We start from the raw sequence: 25,422 nt of genomic DNA, 5'->3' as shown, positions 1-25,422 counted from the left end.
TGAGAACAGTGCAGCAGACGATGTTCCATGGTCAATGTACCGGTGAAATGATTACTGAGGAAATCTTACTTGATATTGAGGAATGGCTACTTGTTTCTGGCACACCAGCTTCTAATGTAGGGGCAGATGAGGATTCTCGTGGCATTTCCAAAGTTGAAAGTCCTTTGGTAGAGGGATCTACAAACAGAAATATTATTTAAAACTCATGATACTGATTAAAAGCAAGTTCCAGAATATTTTCTATAATCTTTTCCCCTCTTGCTTAAGTATAACCTTTCAAATCTTTATGTACCTTCTGGAATTATATTCAAACTGGTTTCAAAGTTGTGGAGAGCTGCTTCTGAGCTGTAGTCCACATCTGTGGATATGCCTTTTAGAGAGTAACAATAGCACAACCAAAAGCTAAAACTCAGCATGCTCACAATACATGCCCCTGAATAAGTCACTTAATCTTTCCCTAAGTGAATTTCTTTTCACATAATACCTAAAGATGCTTACAGTTCATTCCAATCTATAGCATTCCACCACTTCATTCCTGTCTGGCAATTTTCTACTTCTCATTTATACCTCAGTTTATATAGAAAATTCCTTCTGTAGGAAGACTTCGAGGACCCCTCCCTGCCCCCAAATACAAACAATAAAACTGAGTCAGGTGTCCCTTTTATGCAATTCCAGAACACACTGTCCTTAACCTCTTCTAGACTTATCACACTATAATGCAATTTCCTTTTTGCTTGTCTACAGCTTTACTAAACCATAAGTAACTTAAGAGTGAGAACACTATCTAATATGGAATAAATACTCACTATTAATCCAGGATTTAGATTTTATTACTTGAGCAAGAAACAAACTGCATCATTTATTTCTTTTGTCAAACAATATATCTAAGACGAAATACTTTCTGCACTTAATATTGTCTTATTTACCTATCCACAATGAGAACAAGCTATCCTACATTACTCTGCATAATTGAAGATTACTCTTTAAAAATTGTGAAAATGCTAATGGCTAGTCATAGCAACCTCCCAAAATTCTTTATCAACCTTCTTGTCAACTTACGCAGCATGATGTATTGAACATATGAGCATCTTGCTGACTTGGAGTTACTGCTATGGGCCTTCCTGATTATACTATCCCCATCCTAAATTGTTCCATTTTCTTAAGCTGAACAAGGTTTCTGCCTCATCCTTTTTATATTGCCAATTGTTTTCTCCTGCACAGAGCAAGTCATCACACATTCATGCATACATACAATTTACGAATGCAGATTCTATTTTACTATTGGATAATCACTAAACTTGTTGAATTGTCCAAAACAGAAGTAAAAATACATCTTAAGTGACAGTCTGGGGGAAAAGTTTTCTGAGCACTGATTTTGGAACATCTATTTCCGATTCTCAGAAGTCTGACTATATAGATAGAGTTGTCAGATTAATAACTTCTTGGTAAGAAAAAACATATAACTCATAAACTTTTCTAAACTCTCTTACAAAAACATAAAATAACTACTGACTTCAAATTACTTTATTCATCAAGATATTAAAGACTGGCTATTATTATTCTCTCAGATACCGTCCTCAAACTACTATTCATGGTGATCCCTCTTAATCTCATTTGGCTCAGTTCTATGTACTGCCTCCACGCCATAATAGCTCCACCAATTATAGAGGGGAAAGCTTAAAGCTAAGTTAACAATTATTTGAAAGATAATGAGAGCTTGGGTGTGTTTATTAAAATCATTGGCATAGATATTATTTTCAAGAAATGTCATTACTGTAAAATGGTTATTAATTACTAGCGTATCAAGATTCTTTACATCAAGTAATTTCTTCTCAGTTCTCTATCATTTAATGAAGGCTTCCATTTGTATCTGTTTAAGACAACAAATACTTGACTATGGCTATACATTTCTATATTCTAGATTAAAATATTTCTATCCAATTTTCTTGTACTGATGTACAGAAAATGTCATACTATTAACTAACACACTTGTTAAATATTTGTAGCACTGTACCAGGCACTTGGGATACAATCAGTGAACAAACAACAATCCTTGCCTTCAGGAGCATTCATTTTAGTGGTGAGATAGGCAGTCGTATACATAATAAAAAAGGTAAATTATATGATGTGTTAAACATTAAATTCTTTGTAAAAGAGAAATAGAGAAAGGAACGAGAAGCCCCAGGGCAAGTCTTATTAGGAATCTGATGTTTGATCAAAGAATTGAAAGAAGTGAAGTGTGCAGAGATCTAGGATGGCATTTCCAGGCTGCCCTCAGTCAGCACTGAGGCACTAAGGCGAGTATATGTAGGGAGTATTCAAGAACCAGCATAAGGCCACCATGGCTGCAGAGAAGAAATGTGAAGGGAGCAATGCAAATGAAGTCAGAGAAGCAATGAGGATGTAGAGAGCCCTGCAAAGCTCTCTAAGCATTCAAAGGACCTGAGTTTTTACTATGAAAGAAATAGGGAGTCACTGGAGTTTTAAGCATAGGAACAGTGTAATATGTTTTAAAGCATCACTCTGGCTGCTAAATTGAGAAGATACCAGAGAAGAGAAGGAAAGGAGCAAAGAGACCAGTCAGGAGGTTATGGTAGTTAATCCAGGTGACAGACATTTGTGGCTTAGACCAATCTGGAAACAGTATAAATAGTGGGAGGTGCCAGATTCTGGATATTTTTTAAAGGCAGATTAGGGATTAAGGCAGCCAGATAAAATAGAGGATACCAGATAATTTTTTTAGTATGAATATGCTCCATGTAATATGTAGGAAATTTGCCTCCAATTCTTCACTAATATCTAAATCTACATCCTTTGTCCTGTGACTCTGAAGTTCTTTCCACTACAGAGACAGAGTATATTTCCCCTCTTGACTTCAAACTCAGCCATGTGATGTGCTTTGGCCTATGGAATATTTGCAGGCACGACATGACCAAAGGTTGAAAAGCACTTAAGCAATTGGGCTTGTTCTCTTGTAACTCTGCTATCACCATGAGAAGAATATATACAGGTACCAGGAGGAGGTTGGGAGACATGAGAAACAGAGCCTGGACACCCAGCCAAGCCCAGCCTAGGTGAGTTCATCACCTTGTGGCCAACAGACTCTCAAACTAAACAGATGCTTACTGTTGAGATTTTGTGGTTGTTATACAGCATTTTCCCAGTAAGTAACTGATAGAGGGGTCTCAGGCTACAGATAATATTTAAAGCCATAAAACTAGATGAGTCACCAAGGGAATGACGGAAAAGAGAGAGAGGGAGACAGAGTAGAGAAATGGATTAAGGTCCGAGAACTCTGTGTACTTCTTTAGGAGGGAGATAACAAGAAATCAGGGAAGGAGACCCAGGAGTGAATACTGAATAAGAGCAAAACCAAGGGAGTGTGGCATCCTGGAAGTTATGTGAAGTGAGAGTGATCAACTGAGCAAAAACCGTATCTAATACTATACAAATACTGTATAATATTAATAATGTTAGACGATAACTAAGAACTGACCTTTTGGATTTAGTAGTGGAGGTAACTGGTGACCTTGACAAGTATAGCTTGGATACAGTAGTGAGCAGGAATGCTTCATAGAAATGCTTTTGAAAAAGAGTGGAATAGGATGGGCCATGGTAGCTCAGCAGCAGAACTTTCGCTGCCATGCCAGAGACTGGGTTTGATTCCTGGTGCTTGCCCACGCAAGAAAAAAAAAAAAGAGTGGAATAGGAGAAAATTGAAGATAGTAAGTATAGATAACTCTTTCAAAAAGTTTTTCTACATGGGGAGGAGCAAAATGGGATAATAGGAGAATTGGGATCAAGAATTTTTCTTTTAAGAGAGAGAAAATGTTGCTTGTATGCTAAAGGGAAGGCTCTCTTGGAAAGAAAAACTGAGGTTGGAGAAAGAGAGGCAAATCTCTGGACTATATCCTTCAGTAGGTGAGAGAAATGGGATCTAGTACACATGGAAAGGCCAGCCTTAGATAGGTGCACAGTCAGTTCATCTGTAGCCCCAGTCAGGGGGGCTGGTGTATGAGTACCGATGCTGGGAGATAGGCAGATGAGATGGTAAGGGACTGTTGAAATTCCTTCCTGTTGCATCAAATAAGAAGAGGTACTGAAAGTTTGGAAGAGAAAAGTAACTAATAGTCATTTAGAAAGTGGAAACATGAATGGACCAGAGAGCTAGCGTTAAGAGTGCCAGGCAACTTTAAGGACCTGGTTGTGGTTGATGGACACGAATTTTAAAAAGAGACCAGTCACCATCGTTATGTATTTTTCTCCAGTCACTTTCATCCAATGGGTAGAGGTGCCAGTAGATGGAAACTTGGATTTAACGAGGGCTGTGTTTAGCCAAGCAAGTTTGAACAAGCAGGCACTAGGGAAGGTAGAGCCAGGGAGGGATTATACTGATTGACCATTGAATTTAAGTAAAGTAAGGAGAGCATAAAAGGGCATGAAGTAGGTGAAGAACAGTGAAAGACAGTGTGGTCAATATACTGTCATCCAGAGAGAGAAGTGGTCATCAGAGAACCAGAGGCATGAAAGTGAGATGACAGAAAGGTTTCAGTTATTGATAACAACAGTCTGCAATACGACCATGGGAATGAGTGGCTGAGATAGGGTGGAAGACAAAATATATCACTGTAGAAGAAGAATTCAAGGAACAGAGCGGCCAGAGGATCAGAAGAGTCATCAATACTAATATTGAAATCTGCAAGAACTAAGACAGGAATAATTTAGGAAAAAGTAAGAAGATCTAGGAGTCAAAATTGTCAACAAATAAAGAAGAGTCAGGGTTGGTAGTGACAGCAACAATGAAAGCAGGAGGGAATGTGGTCTGGTGGCATGAGATTCAGCACTGGGGTTACTTAGAGACAAGGAGGGGATGATCTGAGAGCGGCAATGATGAGCAAGGCAGATGCCCACCCCCAGCCCTAAGCACAGTAGCACAACACATGGGGAAAGAAATGTCCTCAGGAAAGAATTGGATTTCTATTAGAGAAAGAAAGTAAAAGAAACAGTCAGAGGAGAGGTTGAGCACATAGGGGATTATGCTTCTGAAGGACATGAATCTCTGAGGACACAAGGGAAGGATTTCAGGATAGGATAGTGTGGGAGAAAGGTTCAGAACAGGAGACGTGCAAGACCTTATGGAAATTAGAATGGGGCCATGAAGGGTGACCTGACACTCTGGAGCTTCTTGCAGTGACTGACAGAGATAAAATGCATAATGAGATTAGTCCTGATGGACTCAAAGCCATTAGCAGTGGCAAGGCTGCGAGTCTGAGACTAATTTATAGGAAGGGTATCTGGGCTTCTCTCTCTTAACTCCTGCTAAGAGAGGCAGAAAGACCTGGGGAAGATTGAGTCTTACTCTAAGCACATGGCTTCCTTCCAACACCCAGCAAGGTAGGATGGGAGTACAGTTATCTCTGTAGGAGACTGGGCACTGTACAAATACAAAATTATGTCAGTATAACATAGATGATAAAGTTTTAAAATACATATGATCATAATTGTCACATACTTTTCTCTTGTTCTGGAAACAAATGTATTACTGCAAAAGCAGTTTCCACTCTGATAACTAGAGAACAAGCTTGCCTAAGGATAAATAAAGAAAGCAACACACACACACGCACACACACAAACACATATGCTGCTCTAGGAATACAACCTACATACGATACATATCCAACCTATAAACTTTGATGCTTTATAGCTTCTAGGACAGTGCTGTCCTCCATTCATATGCAACATATTCAAATGCTCCAATCAATAAAAAGCTATCCAGCCTCCGAGAAGCCTTCTTAAGCTTTCTCTTTATTACCAGGACTTTTTCTGTCTGGCATATGACTCTTTCCAAAGACTAAAGTGCCTTCAGCAGATTTTTGCAAAGTGTCTTCTAGGTACACAGCTTTGTCCTGGGATACTGGGGAAACCAAAGAAGAGAGCACAATCTCTTCAGAGGTATTCTGGTGTCAAGTTGGGGGAAGAAGGATGAGTGTTTGTCTGGCTATGTGTACTAGATGCAGCAGTGCCTCTTGCAAGACTCCATATCTTCTTGTACAAAATGAGGGATACACTAGAGGTCTCGAAGCTCTTTGCCAGTTCACAATATGCTATAGTCTTTGAATTCACTAAACTAATTATCCTGGCCAATTCCCTTTTTTTTCTAAAGTCACCTTAATTTTTTTTTTCAGATCCAAACTAGGAAATGAAGAAGAATCTGTATTATGAGAATTCTTCATAAGATTGTGTTTTAGGATGAGGTGGCTTATTGGCTTGCCACTTCTTCAAATTCACTTTCTTAGAAACAGTGCCTCCAAGGAAATGCTAGAAATGGCCCTGAAGCAGAAAATCCCCAGGCTGTTGGTAGCATCACCAACAAGTGATAACGAGGGATCAAAGCCTAGGCGTTATTGGGATATTTTGATTCCTTAGAGCACAGAATTTCCACCAAACTGCTGATATTTGATTGGCACATATAATCAGCTATGGATGCTAAATGACTGTACAGCCAATTCCTAATCATGCTGAGCATTTATTGCTTTATTTTAGGCCATTGCCTTTTGTTTCTGCTTTGGACTATGTCATAGCTCACTATGGTAAGAAAATAAGAAGGAAAGGTAAAGAAAGTGTTCAAATTAATGGTTTTGCTCTTTGAAGAAGGTTAAAATGACATATGTGGAATATCCTGAAGTGAATTAACCATTGCCTTTTATCGCCAAGGGCAGTCAAGACTTGACTGCAGAGGTTAGAAACCACAAATACAGAAACATTTATGGAGCCAGTAGAACCACGTCTGAATCCATCATACTCTAGCAAGCAGGAAGGATTCGGAGGGATTGTGAAGCAATTATAATGTCACTCCCTGACATTATAAGAATTAAAGTTGGATGCATATTCAGTGCCAACAAGTAAGATGCACAAACTTGAACGTAAGACCAGGAGAAAGAAGAGAGTTGGACTTACCTGGATCTTTCTGTTCTCCCAATTTGTCTAAAATGTTGAAGGAAATGTCGAGATATTCCCTCTGGATCGCACTGACAGCAATCTTTCTCTGCTTCCTCTGCCTGGGAACAATCTGAATTTTAAATTCTGATTCTTCTGCCCCATCCTCTCCCACTTTCCTTTCGGGATTCTGCTCTGTATCCGATTCAGCACTGGTATCAGGCTTATCACTTTCAGTTTGATTCTCAGCATCCTCAGGAACTTTTAGGAGGACAGGTTTTGCCCCAGAACTTGGAGTCGGCTCACCAGGCTTCCCCTCCTCAGTGCTGAGAAGAGAGCTATCATCCAGGGACATCTGGGGGAGAGCAAACGACTTCTGAAGGAGGTCTCGTTTTTGCTTAAGTGTGAGTGGGCTGCCACAGGAAAACTCTTGCAGTTCCTCTGGCTTTGGTAACTCTTCTGAGTCTGCAGAGTCTTCCAGAGTGACGAGGGAGGAGTCCTGGTTACCTGCGACCTGATTATTTCCTGAGTCCTTAGAAGAGAAATCTTTGGAACAATCCTCCACGCTTACTTGCACGAGAGGAGTTGTGCTTAGGCTGAGGACAGAGGGGTGGCTAAGGATGGAGGAAGAGGAGACAGCATTTGTACCAGAGGCACCACCACTTCCTTGATTCATCATCTCCTCTTCTTCATCACTCTCGACAATTCTGAGAGGAGGGAGAGGCTCAAATACAAGAGAATCACTGTCAGATGTTGAGAGGATAGAATGTTTTTCAGGCCCTGATGTGGAATCCGAGGACAAATCTATCAGGTCTAGATCCTCTTTGGGAACAGGCTTTACTGGAGAATCCACTTTCACCTCAAACGTCTCTATGCAGTTTAACCTGACTTCTGGTATTACAGGTCTTCGAGTTTCTGGAAAACTTTCCATTGCTGGGTTCTCAGGAATTTCATTATTGTTGGACCTTGTAGCGGAATTCTGCCTGGGACGTCCGTGGTCATTTTGCCTTTGTATGATATAAGCAGCTTGGGTGGGAGGCTTATCTATGTCACACCGGTCTATGCAGGACTTCCTGCGGTGCTCATCTAATGTAAACAAGAGGGAGTCTGCATTCCCTATATCAAGAGATTTTTGTTTTAAAGAGCGCAGCTTTTTTTTCTGAATGCTTTCTTCTCTCACACAGTGTAGAATGCTGTCTTGTAATGCACCAGTTTCTCTATATTCAGCCAGTTCTATTTCACCTGATTAAAACAGAAAAAGCTAGTACTATTTTACTTGGAGATGTCACTGTTTTTTCCCCCTGATATTTGGGCATACAACTGGCATAAATTATAATCACAATCCCAGTTCTACCAGAAGGGAAAACGGACTTTCTGGCCAAGTTTTTGTAAGGTTCGCTCTAATTTCACAAACCAGAAAACTTTGTAGTGAAAGAAACCAAAATTAGCAATTTAAAGTCGTATTTCTAAAATCAGGCTTTGGGATAATTCCTCAGCTCTATTCATTTGTGCACAGGGCAGGGGATCATTTTTTGGCTGAGGCAGATCTAGGAAACTGTATTCAAATCATGTGGAAGAGAAGCAAACATTTTGCAACAAATCAAACCAAGCAATGGCCCTCTAAGACGATCATGACATTAATGATGTATCTGTCAATTCACGTATATATATAAGTGCACATATATATATACTGTTTGTGCATACATATATAAAAATCAACGGTATTAAAATGTGTAGTAACATAATAAAATTAAGATTTCACCCCAAACAAACGGTAGAGTACAACATTTCTGCATAAAATTACTAAGAGAAAAAATTCATACTTCTCTGAACATTCATCTCAACCGGCTGATATTTCACCATTTTGCTGCCGCCTATCCTTTTCAATCTTGCAAAAAAAGTTTGAGACTCTTTATTGCAGGGTCCAGTAGGTGTATCATGAATATCAGATTCATCAAAAACACTATCTTCTTCTAATTGGGGAGAGAAAGTCAAAATTACACTTAAGAGGTTATTCTCTCTTAGGCTGTGTCTACACAAGCATTTCAATGAAAGCATTCTGGAACAGAGTTTGGGGTGGTTCTGCACCAGCCCAAGTGTAGCCATGGCTTGGTATTTCCTCCAAGCTTCAAATTATCTGTATGTTGGAGAGAGCAACCATTACAAGGTTGCCCATAATTTTCCATGTACTAACTGGCAGCATTTGCAAGAACAGGCATCTCAATATTCCAATAGGACCTTTCTGGGAAAATTTTTCCAATGCACTTAAAACCAGATGAAACATAGATGTCAGTTACTTTTCCTAGGAGTGTGATTCTTGCTTGAACTTCCCTGCTTTGGATGAATTTCCAGGCTAATTTGACAAAAGAAAGTTAAACAAAATGAGTGGATCCTGATCTTTCCAAAAATATATGTCTTCTTGTGATTTGGGCACCAGCATAGACACAGCCTAACAGTACATGCACCTTATACTTTGTGAATGCAAAATACTGTACTCTACATTTGATAATGAAACACAAAACACACAGAAAAAGCTTAGAAAAGCCATTGGTCATCTCAAAAGCTCCACAAATGATCATGGACTGAAAGAGTAAACAAAGAAAAAAGAAAACAGAAATAACATTTCCTCCTATTGAAGTAAGACGCTTCTGTGAGCAGTTTACCATGTGTAACTATTAGGGGTCTCATGAATCTCATAAAGAATCTTTGACTCTAAAGATCCTTAGGTCCTGTAAATGAACTCATTTAGAATGCCTATCAAGCTTTTATCTATGTACTCTTCTATCCCCCTTTGGCCATTTTTAAATCAAAGTAAAACCAGAAGCAAATTAATGAGAAAATGGCTGCTACTTTGCAACCCATGAAGTTGACTTGACAAATTTTCTTCTTCATCCTTTTGAAAGGTCAAAAATCACATACAAAGCAGCAAGAAAAAAAAAAACACTAAAATGCATTTAATACCACAGTAAATGGAATCAAGATGCTAAACAAGTTGAATTGTACTGAAATCATATTTGGCCTATATTCATGTCTAACTATGATAAATGAGGCTCAGCTATGATTATTAATATTTAAAACTTCTTGAGTATAAGGGGAGTACAACATATAGAGTTAAGTTTGAGGAGTGATCCTGTCCTAATGTATACAATTCTACAAATAAATGAAACTTAGAACAGCAAATGTTAGATGAAATAAAGATACTAACCTTTGTAGCCAAATGAAAAATAAATGTTAATGACCAGTTTCCTTTTTTGGAGTGGATGGGTACAAAACCCCCAGGGAACTTGAACAAAGATGTGAAAATCTACTAAATCCCCTTGTTTCTGGGAAGATGCAGCATAACAATATGTTTTCTTTATTTCTTTATGTAAAAAAAAATATTCTCCCTAGAAAAATACTGTTTTTCAAGCAAATAATATGTGATTTTCTTACCTAACTGAAATAAAGTTTTAAAATTTACTGAATGACAAGAAAGACCTCAAAATAGCAATTCCTATCCAGGAAGGTTCATCTGGGATTATCTCAAATCCTAAACCCAGATTGAGGAAATCTATGGTTTACCAGAATCTACCCAATTTCTTAGAAACTAGACCCTAAACTGGCAGACAAAATATTCTTCAAGGAAGATGTAAATGGTACTAGAATTGAAAGAGCTAGATCTCAGAGTTCCTTCTGTGGACAACTAGATACTTAGGCCTTCCAGCAATGAACAAACAGTGGAATACTGACTACAGTCCATTCTATTGAAATACTTTCAGAGCAAACTAACAATCCTACCAAATCAGACTGTACTGACACCACAAAGGGTCTTCAGACACCTGGCTTTCTGCCAGGATTGGATTAGGCAATGTCACCTTCCTCAAATCTCATCACCCAGTGACATCCGCCTTGATTCTTTAGCTCTCACCTAAAAACATACAGGCTGTCATTTTATTCTATTTGAAGTTTAATTCTACCGGCTTCTCTGAGGAAAAGCTAATTCTAGAAAACGTCTTGATATTGGAAATAATTTAAACCTATGCAGAAATTGCGTTTCATTTCAGTTGCCTTAAATCAGTTCTTTTTGAATAATGCTGAAAAATACTTCAGCTAATTTAGAATCCATTCCAATTCTGTGAGCACAAAGTTCAGGAGCAAACTAGAGACCTACAAGATGATGTCTCCATTGAGTGCTACTTCACAGCCCCAGAGTAAGATGTTTCCAACAGGTAAGAGAAGGCTCCTTAACCAAACAGCAAACAATTTTTTTTTATAAAACATTATTTTGTATGAGATGGGCTTTAGAAACATATCAATATCTTTCTTGAATGCTCATTTAAAAATTAAAGCAGCAATGCGCCTAGGAAAGTTTTGAAAATTAATGAAGTGATCAGTGACCTTCTGATCCCAGAATGATCAAAAAGGGGGGTGCTCCTCTATCTCCTAAGAAATACATTGTCCAGAAATGTATTACGTATTCAGCCTAAGTTTGGTATAGAATTCAGATGTAAAGTACCTTTTTCTTTTTCGCTGTATCTGCTTATGTTACTGTTGTCACTGTACAAAGGTCCTGCCGTGGCATGGGGCTTGCAGCTATGGTACTGTGCATTGAGGGTATTGACTGTTATGTGAATCAGATGCAGCAGGACCTTGCTGATCTCACAGTCTCGGTATGGATACTGCTCAATAAAATGGAGGGAGAAAAATATAAATGGTTATTTTTAAGGGTAAGGTTTTCCATTTGGTCTTGCTAGATATTTTTCTCGTTATCTCTTAGGGATAAAAAGAAATATACAGGAAAAGCAAAGGCATAGATTGTGATGGCCTTATTTTTTACGAGGGACCATATTCCCTTCTTCCTATACCACACCATTGACAGCAATGCATGCCAGTTCATAGTTACACTCCCTGGCATAAACATTGGGTACAAGACTATAATTTTAAAATTTCTTCTTTGTTTGCTGACAGACATAATAAGCATACTTAGATCAAAAATGAGATTCTGAATGTAAACAGAGGGTGTTGATCAATGTCCTACAGTCAATCATTTTTATTGGAAACATTTTTAGACTATACACTGGCATGTATACATTGCAACAGCTCTTTGCTTCTGAACACTAACTGTACACTGTGATTCTTTTTCTGAAGGTCAAATTATATATCCTACTGGAAATTCTCAACTTAGTTCTCTCAGGTGCCCTCCAAATGCTGTACTCTCTAAAAGACTCATTCCAACCAAACAGGACTGATGACAGTAACATACCTTGTAAAGGATGACAAGCAAAGCCTTCAACCACATTTGTCGAATGTGAGGTTTTAGGGACCAAAGGGAACAACGAGGTGGCTGTTGGAAATAATGCCGTAATTGAGGACAAGAGCAGTATTTGAGCACCTGAACCACCAGGGGAAGGAGGTGTTTTCCCAAGTTAATATTATAGTCCATAACCTGAAACAAAAAAAAATTAATAATCGAAGGAAAACTACAAAGATCACTTACAATACAAAAGGAAAAAAATAAACCATCCCATCCCAACAAAAACATGGGCAAAGTATTTAGTAGGCATCGCACAAAATATTAATAGTAATGGCCAGTTTACATAGAGGGGGAAAGTCCAACCTCACTAGAAATAAAAGACTTGTAAATTAAAATAATTTTTTATTTATTAAACTTGCAAAGTCTAGAATTAATGAAAAGACCTAGTGTTGTAATGGCAGCAAAATGGGCATTCTCATGAACTAATGGCAAGAATATTACTTGGTACAACTTTTCAGGAAAGCAATTAGAGCAATAGATACTAAGAAATAAGAAAAAGGATACACCTCTAACATAGCAATTAAATATATTCTAAAGAAATAATTATACAAGATTTACAAAATGTACACATAAAATACATACTCATGGCTTTGTTATACTCAAACTGAAAACAACCTCCAAACTCCACAACAGAGGAATAAATAAACTATGGTCATACAAGAAGAGAATACCAGACAGCCATTAAACATGATATAACAGATACAAATTTATTTATATGATATGAAAGTCACAATAAGTTTTGAGTTTAAAAGAGGCATTATAGATCAGTATATATAATTTGATTATACTTATTCATGTATATAATTTATTCATATATATTATATATACAGTACACATAAGTACATGTAATTTGGAGCAATCTACACTAAAGTGTCAGTAAATTATTTTTGTCAGAGGTTTTTTGGAGATTTTTAATTTCATTTTTAAGTTTTTGTTTATATTCCTAAAATAAACATGCATAACAAGTAGTTAGAGAGAAGGAAAGTAGGAGGGAGGAAAGAAGAGAAACAAGGAGGGAGGGAAAGAGTCTAGCACATAGTGGATGTACACGATATCTGCTGACTGTTTGACTGACTCAATGAATCAATGAGTAGAATTTCTCACTGAAAACTTGCGTTTAACTCTTAATCTCATAAGGACATAGAAAGCGCTTATACTGTGGTTTATCTTTCAATATCTAGGAGTTGGATCTGCCAACAAAATTATTATGTACTTGAGGACAGGACTATGTGTTAAACTTTTTAAAGTGTGTTAAATTTTAATTTTTGTTGTGAACTAATATGTGCACATGATAAAACATGCAAGCAGAACCAAAACATATGTAACAAATCTCCTTTTCGCCTTAGTGCCAACCCCTTTATTTCTGCCTCTCAGAGGATAGATACTGCCAAATTATCTTCATAAGAGGTTGTACTAATTTATATAATGAATAAGAATGCAAGACAGTGCCTATTTACTTATACTTCAGTCAAACATTGTATATAATCATTGGAGAATGAAATCTCATTATGTTTTAACTTGTATTATTTTAATACTGTGAGGATGAGCATATTTTTTGGTTGTTCATTTTGACTTTGCTTTTTGTTTTTTAACTTTTTTATTGTATAATATAACACATATACAAAACAAAGAAAGAAAAAAGCAATAGTTTTCAAAGCACTCTTCAACAAGTAGGACAGATCTCAGAGTTTGTCATGGGCTACCATACCATCATCTCAGATGTTTCTTCCTAGCTGCTCAAGAATATAGGAGGCTAGAAGGAATTAATATTTTTTTATAATCAAAATTGACTTTTTTTTCTTTTTTGTGAAAAATAACATAATAAATTTCAAAGTACAGCACGACAATTAGTTGTAGAAAAGATTTCAGAGTTTGGTATGGGTTACAATTCCACAATTTCAGGTTTTAACTTCTAGCTGCTCTAAGATACTGGAGACTAAAAGAAATATCAATGTAATGATTCAGTAATCATATTCATTTGTTAAACCCTACCTTCTCTGTATAACTCACCATCAACTTTGATCTTTCTATCCCATTCTTCAGGAGTGTTGGGGCTGTGGCTATTCTAACTTTTTCATGTTAGAAGGGACTGTCAGTAATATGGGGTAGGAAGATGGAAACAGCTGATGAGCTAAGAGGCTGGGCTCTCTAGGTTTCAGGACTTATCTGGTCCAGGGACCCATTTAAAAGTTGTAGGTTTCTGAAAAGTTACCCTAGTGCATGTAACTTTTGTAGAATCTTATATATTGCACTAGGTGTTCTTTAGGATTGGCTGGAATAGTTTTGTTGAGGTTTGGCAAGTTATGATAGGCAGCAAAGTCTAACTGAAGCGTGCATAACAGTGTCCACTAGAGCAGCTTCTCAACTCTATTTGAACTCTCTCAGCCACCGATACCTTGTTTGTAACACTTCTTTTCCCCCTTTTTGGTCAGAATGGAATTGTTGAACTGGTACCAGGGCTGGACTCATTCCTGAGAGTTATCTCCCATGCTGCCAGGGAGACTTTCACCTGTGGATGTCATGTCCCATGTAGGGGGGAGGGCAATGATTTCACTTACAGAATTGGGCTTAGAGAGAGTGAGGCCACAACTGAGCAGTAAAAGAGGTTCTCCAGAAGTAACTCTTAGGCATATCTGTAGGTAGGCTAAGCTTCTCCGCTACCTACATAATCTTCACAAGAGTACGCCGAGGTTGAGCATCTTTTTATATGTTAATTGGCCATTTGTATTTCTTCGTCTATAAATTGACTATTTGGCCCAGTTTTCAGTTAATATTGTTTCTTTTCCTTATTGATAAATATATTTAGCTATATTTGCTATAAATGTTGTCAGTATGTTTTTTCAAAATTGCCTCAAGCTTCTTTCTAAGCTACATGTGGCTCAATGAAGTGCTATATACATACAAGGGGCAAGGTTCATTCAGTCATTTATTTTAACAACTATTTACTGAGCACCTACTATGTGCCAGCCACTGTTCAGCTACTAGGAATATATAGCAGTGTACAATATAGACAACTATCCCTACCATTGTGGAATTTATTTTATAATGCAATTTACAGACAATAAACATATTAAATAAATTGTATTTTATTTTAGTAGGCACAAAGGGCAATGAAAAAGCAAAACTGGAGAAAGGTTTATAGGATGGGAGGTCACAATTTTAAATATGGTAGCCAGGTTAGCCATCACTGATCAGCAACTTTTTACTTGAAGGGGAAAAGGAACAAGTCATGCAGTTATCTAAGAACACAACGTTCCAAGCAGAGGATAACCAGGTAAACACCCTGAGAAATATGTGAGTACAACTGGCAAGCATAAGGAACAGTTGGAGGGGAGTGAACAGAGGCAAGAAAACAGGAAAGTGAGGTCAGAAGGGTAATGGGTAGAGATGGACATGGGGGTGGGGATCAGGGGTAGGTCATGAAGGGAAAGGGAAGTTAATAAGCTTAGGCTTTTACTCTGAGTAAAAGCATAGATTTTGAACACAGTAATGACATGATCTTACCTATATTTTTAAATAATCTGTCTGGATTCTGCGTGAGAGCAGCCTAGGAGTTGCAAAGCAAAGGTAGAAACTTGGAGAGGAACTAGAAGGTTATGAGCAGTAATCCAGATGAGAAGTAATGGACCAGGATGATGGCAGTAGAAGTAATAAAAAAGTAGTCAGATTCTGGATGTATTTTGAAGGTAGAGCTAACAAGATTTTCTGATAGATTGAATGTAGGATATGAAAGGAGAAGGATCAAGGATGACTCCAAGTTTTTTGGCCTGAGCAACTGAAAAGATGGATTCATTATTCAACCTGAGAGATACAGCAGGATGATTAGGTGTGAGGAAAGAGTAGCAATTCCATTTTGGACATGTTAAGTTTGCCTATTAGACATCTAATTGGAAATGTCACGTATAAGTTCAGACCTGATATTTGGGCTGGAATAAATATTTGAGATTCATGAACATATAGATGATATTTAAAACCATGAGGCTAACATAAATCATCAAGAACAAGAATGAAGATAAAGATGAGACCCAAAGATGGAGCCTGAGAAAATATTGCTAGAAAATGTCTCCATATTTAAATCTAAGGAAGAAAGGAAGGAAAGAAGGAAGGGAGGGAGGGAGGAAGGAACCACACAAACAACAAGAAAACTTATGTAAATTCCTTCAAAACTGGGCGGGGGGGGGGAACTTTCCTAGTGACTCAAATTCCAGAAGCAATTAAAGAAAATACTGATACATTCAAACTACATAATTTTTCTAATTACAAGAGGGAATGACATAAGAAAAGGAAAAAAGACAAATAAAGATATTTGTAATATATATCACAAAGTGTATATCCTTAATGTAAAGAATTTCTAAAAATTGAAAATAAAAAGTTAAAAACCCAAATCAGAGAGAAAAGGACAAAAGAAATGGACAGTTGACAGAAGAAGAAATATATGTGGCCTTTAAACATATAAAATACGCTCCTAATTAATAATAAAAGAAATTCAAGTTAAAACTACAACTTGATTCCACTTTCCCCTATTAAATTGGCAAAAAGCCTAAAGTTTGACAACATATTCCTGGTAGGAATATGGGAAAACAGTCGCTCTCAGATATTGCTGGTAGAAATGTAAAATGCTACAGACCTATAGAGAGGAATTTGGCATTTTTTAATAAAAGTCCATATGCATTTACCCATTGAACTGACAATGTCACTTCTAGGAATTCATCCCAAAGATACCATGTAAAAAATATGAATTGACTTATGCACAAACTTATTCATTGCAGTGTTACTCATATACTTGCTTTTATAGCAATAATAAAACAAGGTAAATATCCACAAACAAGAGACCAATTGAACAGACTGTGGTATAGCCACACTATGGAAAATCATGCAGCTATATAACAAAAGAAATGAGGATCTATACACATTGATTTTGATAAATCTCTAGGATGTGTTGTTAAGTGAAAAAGCAAGGTAGAGAGTATATGTATATATTTTTTGTGTGTGGAAAAAAGCATATGGATATATATTCATATCACTAGTACTTACAAAAAGAAATACTGGAAAAATAAAAATATCAACAGAAATGGTTATCTAAAAGGGGAAGGGGATAAAGGATGGAGAAACTGGATGAAAATGAGACTTCACTGAATGGACTTTGTCACACAGTCACGACTTTGGAATCAGATAATTGTTTTATTATTTTAAAATAACATGTAAGAAATATTTTAAAGGAATCCCTAAAATTAAAAGAAACCAACACAGGGTGCCCAGGCAGTTCAGTGGTAGAATGCTTGCCTTTCATGCAGGAGACCCAGGTTCAATTCCTGGACCATGCCCCTCCCCCCCAAAAAAGCAAACCAACTCAAGTGAACTTAAGAATTGGTACATAGAGACAGTAAGTATTTCAAATTTCTATGAACATTACACTTGGACCAAATATCCTTAGTGGGCTACATTCTAAGGAAAAATTGGGCTTCACATAAATCTCAAATGTCATTCATTGGTCCTTTTGTTAGTGGTAATGTCTGTATTATCACTTCTAAATTATTATATGTACATAGGTATGTCAGTATTGGAATAAGAGTAAGTTATTACATAAATGTTGCTAAGAACCAAGCTTTGTGGAAAAGCTGAAAAAAGATCATTTAAAAAATTTCTTTCTTTTATTTTTTTTATTGTGTAATGTAACATATATACAAAGCAAAGAAAGAAAAAAGCAATAGTTTTCAAAGCACTCTTCAACAAGTAGTTACAGGACAGATCCCAGAGTTTGTCATGGGCTACGATACCATCATTTCAGATTTTTCCTTCTAGCTACTCCAAAATATAGGAAGTTAGAAGGAATAAATATTTTTTTATCATCACAATTGACTTTGTCTCTTTTTTGTGAAAAATAACATATATGCAAAAAAAAAAAGCAACGAATTTCAAAGCACAGCACGACAATTAGTTGTAGAACAGAATTCAGAGTTTGGTATGGGTTACAATTCCATAATCTCAGGTTTTAACTTCTAGCTACTCTAAGATACTGGAAACTAAAAGAAATATCAATGTATTGATTCAGTAATCATATTCATTTGTTAAACCCTACCTTCTCTGTATAGCTCCACCATCAACTTTGATCTTTCTATCCCACTCTTCAGGGTGTTTGGGCTATGGCCATTCTAACTTTTTCATGTTGGAAGGGGCTGTTGATAATATGGGATATGATGATGGAACTAATTGATGCTCTGGAAGGGTTGGGCCCACTAGGTTTCAGGACTTAACTGGTCCAGGGACCTATTTGGAGGTTGTAGGTTTCTGGAAAATTACACTTGTGCACGCAAACCTTATAGAATCTTTTATATTGCCAAGATCATTTTTTAAAATCATTAATATTTCATTTGAATTGGCACTAGCAATAAAAACTCATTATGCTTTTCCTTTCAAACATACATACTTCTAGCTCTGGCTAATGTTAGGAGCAATGACAACCCAACATCAATGAGCATATCAGGTGTCCAGATTGTGGTCTCCAAATACCATTCCCTACTGAAAGGAACCATGGCTTCTAGGAATAATGGCTAATTTCAGATCTGAAGTGGAAAATATACAAATAAGCCTGAAATACCCTGTGTCAGAAGTTAAGGATGCTATAAAGAATGATGGTCTGTATCAATAAGACATAGGAACCAACTTTTGAAAGGGGTCCCATTAACCAAAGATTGGACAATTTGAGCATCAAAAAGAATAATGAATGCAACTGATTGAAATATGTTGACTATACAAAAACTTATGAATTTTTAAAAAATATTTTTATTGATAAATCTTAACATACAAACAATCCATACATGGTTTGCAATCAGTGGCTCACAATATCATCACATAGTTGTGCATTCATCATCATGATCATTTTTTAGAACATTTGCATCACTCCAGAAAAAGAAATAGAAAAAGTCATACATTCCATACCCCCTACCCCTTCCTCTCATTGACCACTAGTATTTCCATTTACTCAATTTATTTTAACCTCTTCCTCCTATTATTTGTTTAATTTTTATCCCTATTTTTTACTCATCTGCCCATACCCTAGATAAAAAGGAGCGTCAGACACAAGGTTTTCACAATCACAGAGTCACACTATAAAGGCTATATTGTTATACAACCATCTTGAAGAATCAAGGCTACTGGAACACAGCTCAAAAGTTTCAAGTACCTCCCTCTAGCCACGCCAATATACCATAAACTAAAAAGGGATATCCCTATAATGTGTAAGAATAACCTCCAGGATACCGTCTCAACTTGGCTTGAAATCTCTCAGTCACTGAAACCTTACTTTGTCTCATTTTTCACTTCTTCGTTTTGGTAGGGAAGGCTTTCTCAATTCCTTAATGCTGGGTCCCGGCTCAGCTCAGGCTTTCTGTCCCATGTTGTCAAGGAGATTTACACCCCTGGGAGTCATGTCCCACATAGCGGGGGGAGGGCAGTGAGTTCACTTGCCATGTGGGCTTAGAGAGAGAGAGGCTACAACTGAGCAACAAAAAAGGTTCTCTGGGGGTGACTCTTAGGCCTAATTTTAAGTAGGCTTAGCCTATCCTTTGCAGAAATAAGTTTCATAGGGGCGAACTCCAAGATAAGGGGCTCGGCCTATTGATTTGGTTGTCTCCACTGCTTGCAAGAAGATCAGAAATTCTCCAAATGGGAAGTTGAATATTTCCTCCTTTCTCCCCAGCGTCCCAAGTGGACCCTGTAATTACTTCTTTATTCACTGCCCAAGTTACTCTGGGATATATCAGGGCATTATACTAACCTGGACAAAGCAACAAAGTCTCAAGCCCTATTCAAGATTCCATGTACTTACGGTATTCAACTAAACTGACAATAGAAGTTGAATTAGGAAAAGCACTACCCAAAATATAAATTTTGCACTGAATAAACATCTTTTCCTTTGCTCTCACACAGAAGTTGAAGTTTTAAAATATGGACCATATCATCCTTTATCCTGTATTCTGGTTTACCTTAGTCCTATCCAGATCAGCTTCATTCATATCTCTACTTGAAGTCAGATCTCTTTTTCAACTTTTTAAACAGTTCCTGTATGGGGTACTGCTGACTTTCACTGCTTCAGAGCTCTAATTCTGAGTCTCAGGTGTCACATGTATACTCAAAATTTCTGGGAACTACCAGGTTATAAACAAATACCTCAGTATCTCAGAATTTAGAAATAACACTTAGAACTCGTAAATATATGAGACTGCTATAAGAGTTTACAATGTAGGACCCTTTATAATAGGCCCAAACTTGATAACCCATACTCTCTACTTCAGTTCACTGAGTTTTCATATTACAGTTAGTCCACATGAGTGAGGCATGATAATATCTGTCTTTTTGTTTCTGACATACAGTCAGAAACACGCAGCCCTTAAGATTCATTCACCTAGTTGCATGCCTCACAACTTCATTCTTTCTTCTGGTAGCTCAGTAGTTCTTTGCAGGTATATATAATAGTTCTCCCTTTCATTCCTCAGTCATTGTACCCTTAGGACACCTTCATCCATGTGGATTGTGAACAATGCCACCACAGACACCAGTATGCAAATGTCCACTCATGTCCCCACACTCAGTTCCTCCAGGTATATAATGAGCAACAGGGTTTCAGGATCATATGGCAATCTTTCTCTGCATTTTCTCTATCACTTATTTCTCTCTGTTCATTATTTTCCTTTCAATGTTTTTATTTAACTTATTAGGTCAACAGAATAAAAGTACATCACAACTGTCATTTTTAAAGTTCTAGGTATGTTGTTTTTACAATGAAATTATTGATTTCAGGTAAGCCAAAGGATAATTATAATTTCAGACCAAACTTACAGAACATTCCCCAAAAGGTATTCTCTTGGCCTTTGAATGTTTCTATTTGCAAGTCAAGTAAAAACTGACAAGTCACCATATCCTAAGGGTTTTCAAAATTGAAAAACTTATATGCAATAAATACATTTTTTTTTTTGCATTGGCAGGCACCAGGACAATAAATACTTATTAAACCGCAGTTAATTAACACCACTAGCTACACCATTCTTAACAACCAAATCCACTATTGCTTTTCAAATTCTGGTGACATGATTGGATTGGATGTTATATTCAAGTTGGTGAGATCCTTGGAAGAAACAGTAGTGTCCTTTGGAGTAGAAGACTGTATCAATTTTAGGCCCAATTCCTAGAAAGTTTTTTGGTAATCAATTTGGGATAATGAGGGTCCATGCGTTGTCTTTTCTCATCATACCTTCAATATCTGTTATCTACAAATAAGTAGGTCTTGTAGAGAACTGGGTTAAAAACAGCTGCATCAATTTTTTTCAAAGAGTCAGGGAAACCCAGAGAATATATGCTCTTAGGATAGGTTGGATGTGTTCTTAAATTGCTGATTAACTAGTACTTGTCATCTTTAAAAAGAAAAAATTCATTTCTGACTTCAATTTCATAAGCAGTTTGAACACCAGATGGCAAAGTTGCCCACAAATTAGAAATTAAACTTAACACTGATCTTAGGTATCTCAGAGTGCTTCCATCAGAAGAACTGTCTTAAAAGAAAAATACTGAATTTTCAATTGTAGTGACAGCATTGAACCTCAAATTGGGGCCACACACTTCTATACCATCATGATCTAGCATGGGTTGGTGCCATTCTAGGCCTCCATGGAGAAACTGAATGCCACATATGCCAGCAGTAGAGAGGCTAAATGTGTTGAGATCAACATAACTGTAGGTGGGAAACATTATGGTCCTTGGGTCATCGGAGTGGTCAAGACCCAAGGAGTGCCCAATCTCATGAACTACAACAAGAAACAAGTTTATGCCTCTGTTGTTTTTAGTCTATATTTTGTCCTCATCAAAATGTGCACCTCTGGAGCCAAAAACATGGGCTAAAATTTCACTTTTTCCATCAAAAGGGCAGAAGTCTCCATGAACTCAATAAAAAAAAAAAAAGAAGATCATAATGTCAGCTTCACCTGCATTAATCTCTCTGTATTTCGGGGGGGGTCACATCACTCCATACTTGAAAAGCCTTCTAGATGGCATAGTCAACATCTGCAGGCACACGGTCAGGGGTATAATTGTTGATTCTGTAAGTGTTATAACATTTCTGCCACGCTGGGTCCCCTGGCATTGCCTTGAAATCACGAACGTCCAGCACTCCACATTGGGGTGTGTGCATCACTGCCAGAGTTGATATGTCCAGTTGTCCAGTCACTTTTAACCCCTAGAACTGCCACATTTCCTGGATTTTAATCTGCATGAGGTCCCCATTGGCTTATTTTGTAGTTGGAAATCTTTCCATATCAAGATTATAAACGACTCCCAAGTACCTTTTGGCCACACCACATCATTTTCTTCTGTATTTATACCTCTGGTCAGGGGAACACATCCAGAAGTAGTAACTTGCAGGATGAGAATCAATAGAAGAAACTTCATTCTAAACTTCTCCCAGAAGACTTAATCCAATTTATTCTGATCCTTCTCAGTCTCTCTCTCTCTGTTAATTTTTAAACAGTTTCATTCACACATCATGTAATTCAACCTAAGGGTATACTCATGTCTTTGCCACCATAATCTAAGACATTTCCTTTTCTTCCACAAAGAATCCATACCTCTCCCTCATGCCACCTGCCTGTTGACATTTAGTTTTGGCATAATGCCTTTGTTACATTCAGGGGAAGCATATTACAATGTTACAGTTGACTATAGAGCCTAGCTTGCCTTGATTGTACTTTTTCCCACATATCATCTATTTTCAACACCCTGTAATATTGACATTCATTTTTTCTCCTCATGCAAAAACATTTTTTTATTCATACATTTAATTACCACCATTGTGCACTCTAGGCATTCCTAAATTATACCGTCTCAGTCTTGAACCTCTATCTTTCCTTCTGGTTTCATACATGCCCCCAACCTTTCTCCTTCTATCATACTCACATTCAGCTTTATTCAGTACTTATGTTATAGTGCTATAAACAGGTTGCATTGTGCTATCCATTTCTGAATGTTTACAATCAATCCTGTTGCACAATGTGATTCAGCATCAATTGTCCAATCTCTACCCTATTTCTATCTCCTAATAACCTGTGTTCTTAACTTCAAGTCTCAAAGTTTGCTCATTAATGCTAGCTTATATTAGTGAGACCATACAATCTCACTATTTGTCCTTTTGTTTCTGGCTAATTTCACTCAGCATAATGTCCTCAAGATTCATCCAAGTTGTTACATGCTTTATGACCTTGTTCTGTCTTACAGCTGTGTAATACTCCATCATATGTATATACCACAGCTTGTTTAGCCACTCATTTGGACTGTCTCCAACTCTTGGCAATCATAAATAATGCTGCTACAAACATTGGTGTGCAAATGTCCATTTGTGTCCTTGCCCTCAGGTTTTCTGAATATATACCTAGTAGTGGGATTGCTGGATTATATGGCAATTCTATCTATACCTAGCTTCCTAAGGGATCACCAAAATGCCTTCCAGAGCAGTTGTACTATTTTACATTCCCATCAACAGTGGATAAATGTGCTTCTTTCTCCACATCCTCTCCACATCTCTCTCACTTGTAGTTTGTTTGTTTGTTTGGTAATGGTCATTCATTCTACTAGTGTCAAATGGCATCTCATTGTGGTTTTGATTTGCATTTTCCCTGATAGCTAGTGCAGTTGAACATCTTTTCATATGCCTTTTAGCCATTTGTATTTACTCTTCTAAGACGTGTCTGTTCATGCCTTTTGCCCATTTTTAATTGGGTTGTTTGTCTTTTTGTTGTTGAGTTGAAGTATCTCTTTATATATTTTGGATACTAAACCCTTATCTGATATGTGGTTCCCAAATATCATCTCCCATTTGTGGGTTGCTTTTTTACTTTCTTGACAAAATTCTGATGCACAAAAGTGTTTAATTTTGAGGAGCTCCCATTTATCTATTCCTTTCTTCAATGTTCGTGCTTTGGGTATAAGGTCTAGGACACTGCCTCCTATTACAAGTTTTTTAGAAGATATTTCCCTGCATTTTCTTCTAAAAATTTTATGGTGCTAGCTCTAAAGTTTAGGTCTTTGATCCATTTTGAGTTAATTTTTGTATAGGGTGTGAGATATGGATCCTCTTTCACTGTTTTGCATATGGATATCCAGTTCTTCAAGCACCATTTCTTGAAGAGGCTGTTCTGTACCAGGTGAGTTGGCTTGACTGCCTTATCAAAGATCAATTGTCCATAGATGAAAGGATCTATATCTGAGCACTCTACTAGATTCCTTTGGTCAGTATATCTATCTTTATGCCAGTACCATCCTGTTTTGACCACTGTAGCTTCATAACATGCTTTAAAGTCAGGTTGTGTGTAACCTCCTGCTTCATTTTTCTTTCTCAAGATATTTTTTAGCTATTTGGGGCACACTTCCCTTCCAAATAAATTTGGTTATTGGTTTTTATATTTCTTCAAAGTAAAATGTTGGGATTTTAATTCATATTGCATTGAGTTTATAAATTAATTTGGGTAGAATTGACATCTTAACTATATTTAGTCTTCCAATCCATGAACACAGTATGCCCTTCCATTTATTTAGGTCTTCCACAAATTTCCTGTAGTTTTCTGTATATAGGTCTTTTGTATACTTAGTTAATTTTATTCCTAAATATTTGATTCTTTTGGTTGCTACTGTATATGGAATTTTTTTCTTGATTTCCTCCTCAGATTGCTCATTACTAGTGTATGGAAACACTACTGATTCTTGGGTGTTGATCTGGTACACTGTTACTTTGCTGTACTCATTTATTAGCTCTAGTCACTTTGCTGTAGATTTTTTGGGATTTTCAACATATAATATCATACAATTTGCAAACAGTGAGAGTTTTACTTCTCCCTTTCCAATTTGGATGCCTTTATTTCTTTTTCTCATCTAATTGCTTTGGCTAGAACTTTCAGCACAATGCTGAGTAACAATGGTAACAGTTGGCATCCTTGTCTTGTTCCTGGTCTTAGAGCCTTTCCCCATTGAGGAGGATGTTAGCTGTGGGCTTTCATATAGTCCCTTTACTATGTTGAGGAAGTTCCCTTCTATTCCTATCCTTTGAAGTGTTTTCATCAAGAAAGGACATTGAATTTTGTCAAATACGTATTCTGCATCAATCAAGATGATGATGTGGCTTTTCTGCTTTCATTTGTTGATATGGTACATTA

The 25,422-nt window shown here is 37.1% G+C and overlaps 1 protein-coding gene and 1 pseudogene across 1 annotated transcript in view; both read right to left on the bottom strand.

The window, feature by feature from the left end:
• UNC79 (unc-79 subunit of NALCN channel complex) overlaps nucleotides 1-25,422 on the bottom strand; it is a 244,941-nt gene that overhangs the window by 88,821 nt on the left and 130,698 nt on the right. The window contains exons 28-32 of the mRNA XM_077123417.1: nucleotides 12,179-12,361; nucleotides 11,432-11,594; nucleotides 8,760-8,909; nucleotides 6,958-8,178; nucleotides 70-177 (exon numbers count right to left, since the gene is read on the bottom strand). Coding sequence (XP_076979532.1) covers nucleotides 70-177; nucleotides 6,958-8,178; nucleotides 8,760-8,909; nucleotides 11,432-11,594; nucleotides 12,179-12,361 — 1,825 coding nt within the window. The remainder of the gene's footprint in view (nucleotides 1-69; nucleotides 178-6,957; nucleotides 8,179-8,759; nucleotides 8,910-11,431; nucleotides 11,595-12,178; nucleotides 12,362-25,422) is intronic.
• On the bottom strand, nucleotides 21,275-22,669 carry LOC143651513 (macrophage metalloelastase pseudogene; annotated as a pseudogene).

This window comes from Tamandua tetradactyla, chromosome 12 (genome assembly GCF_023851605.1).
Source record: "Tamandua tetradactyla isolate mTamTet1 chromosome 12, mTamTet1.pri, whole genome shotgun sequence".
Lineage (NCBI taxonomy): Eukaryota > Metazoa > Chordata > Mammalia > Pilosa > Myrmecophagidae > Tamandua > Tamandua tetradactyla.
The sequence above is the reverse complement of the archived record's forward strand: the minus strand, read 5'-3'. Positions and strand labels throughout refer to the sequence as shown.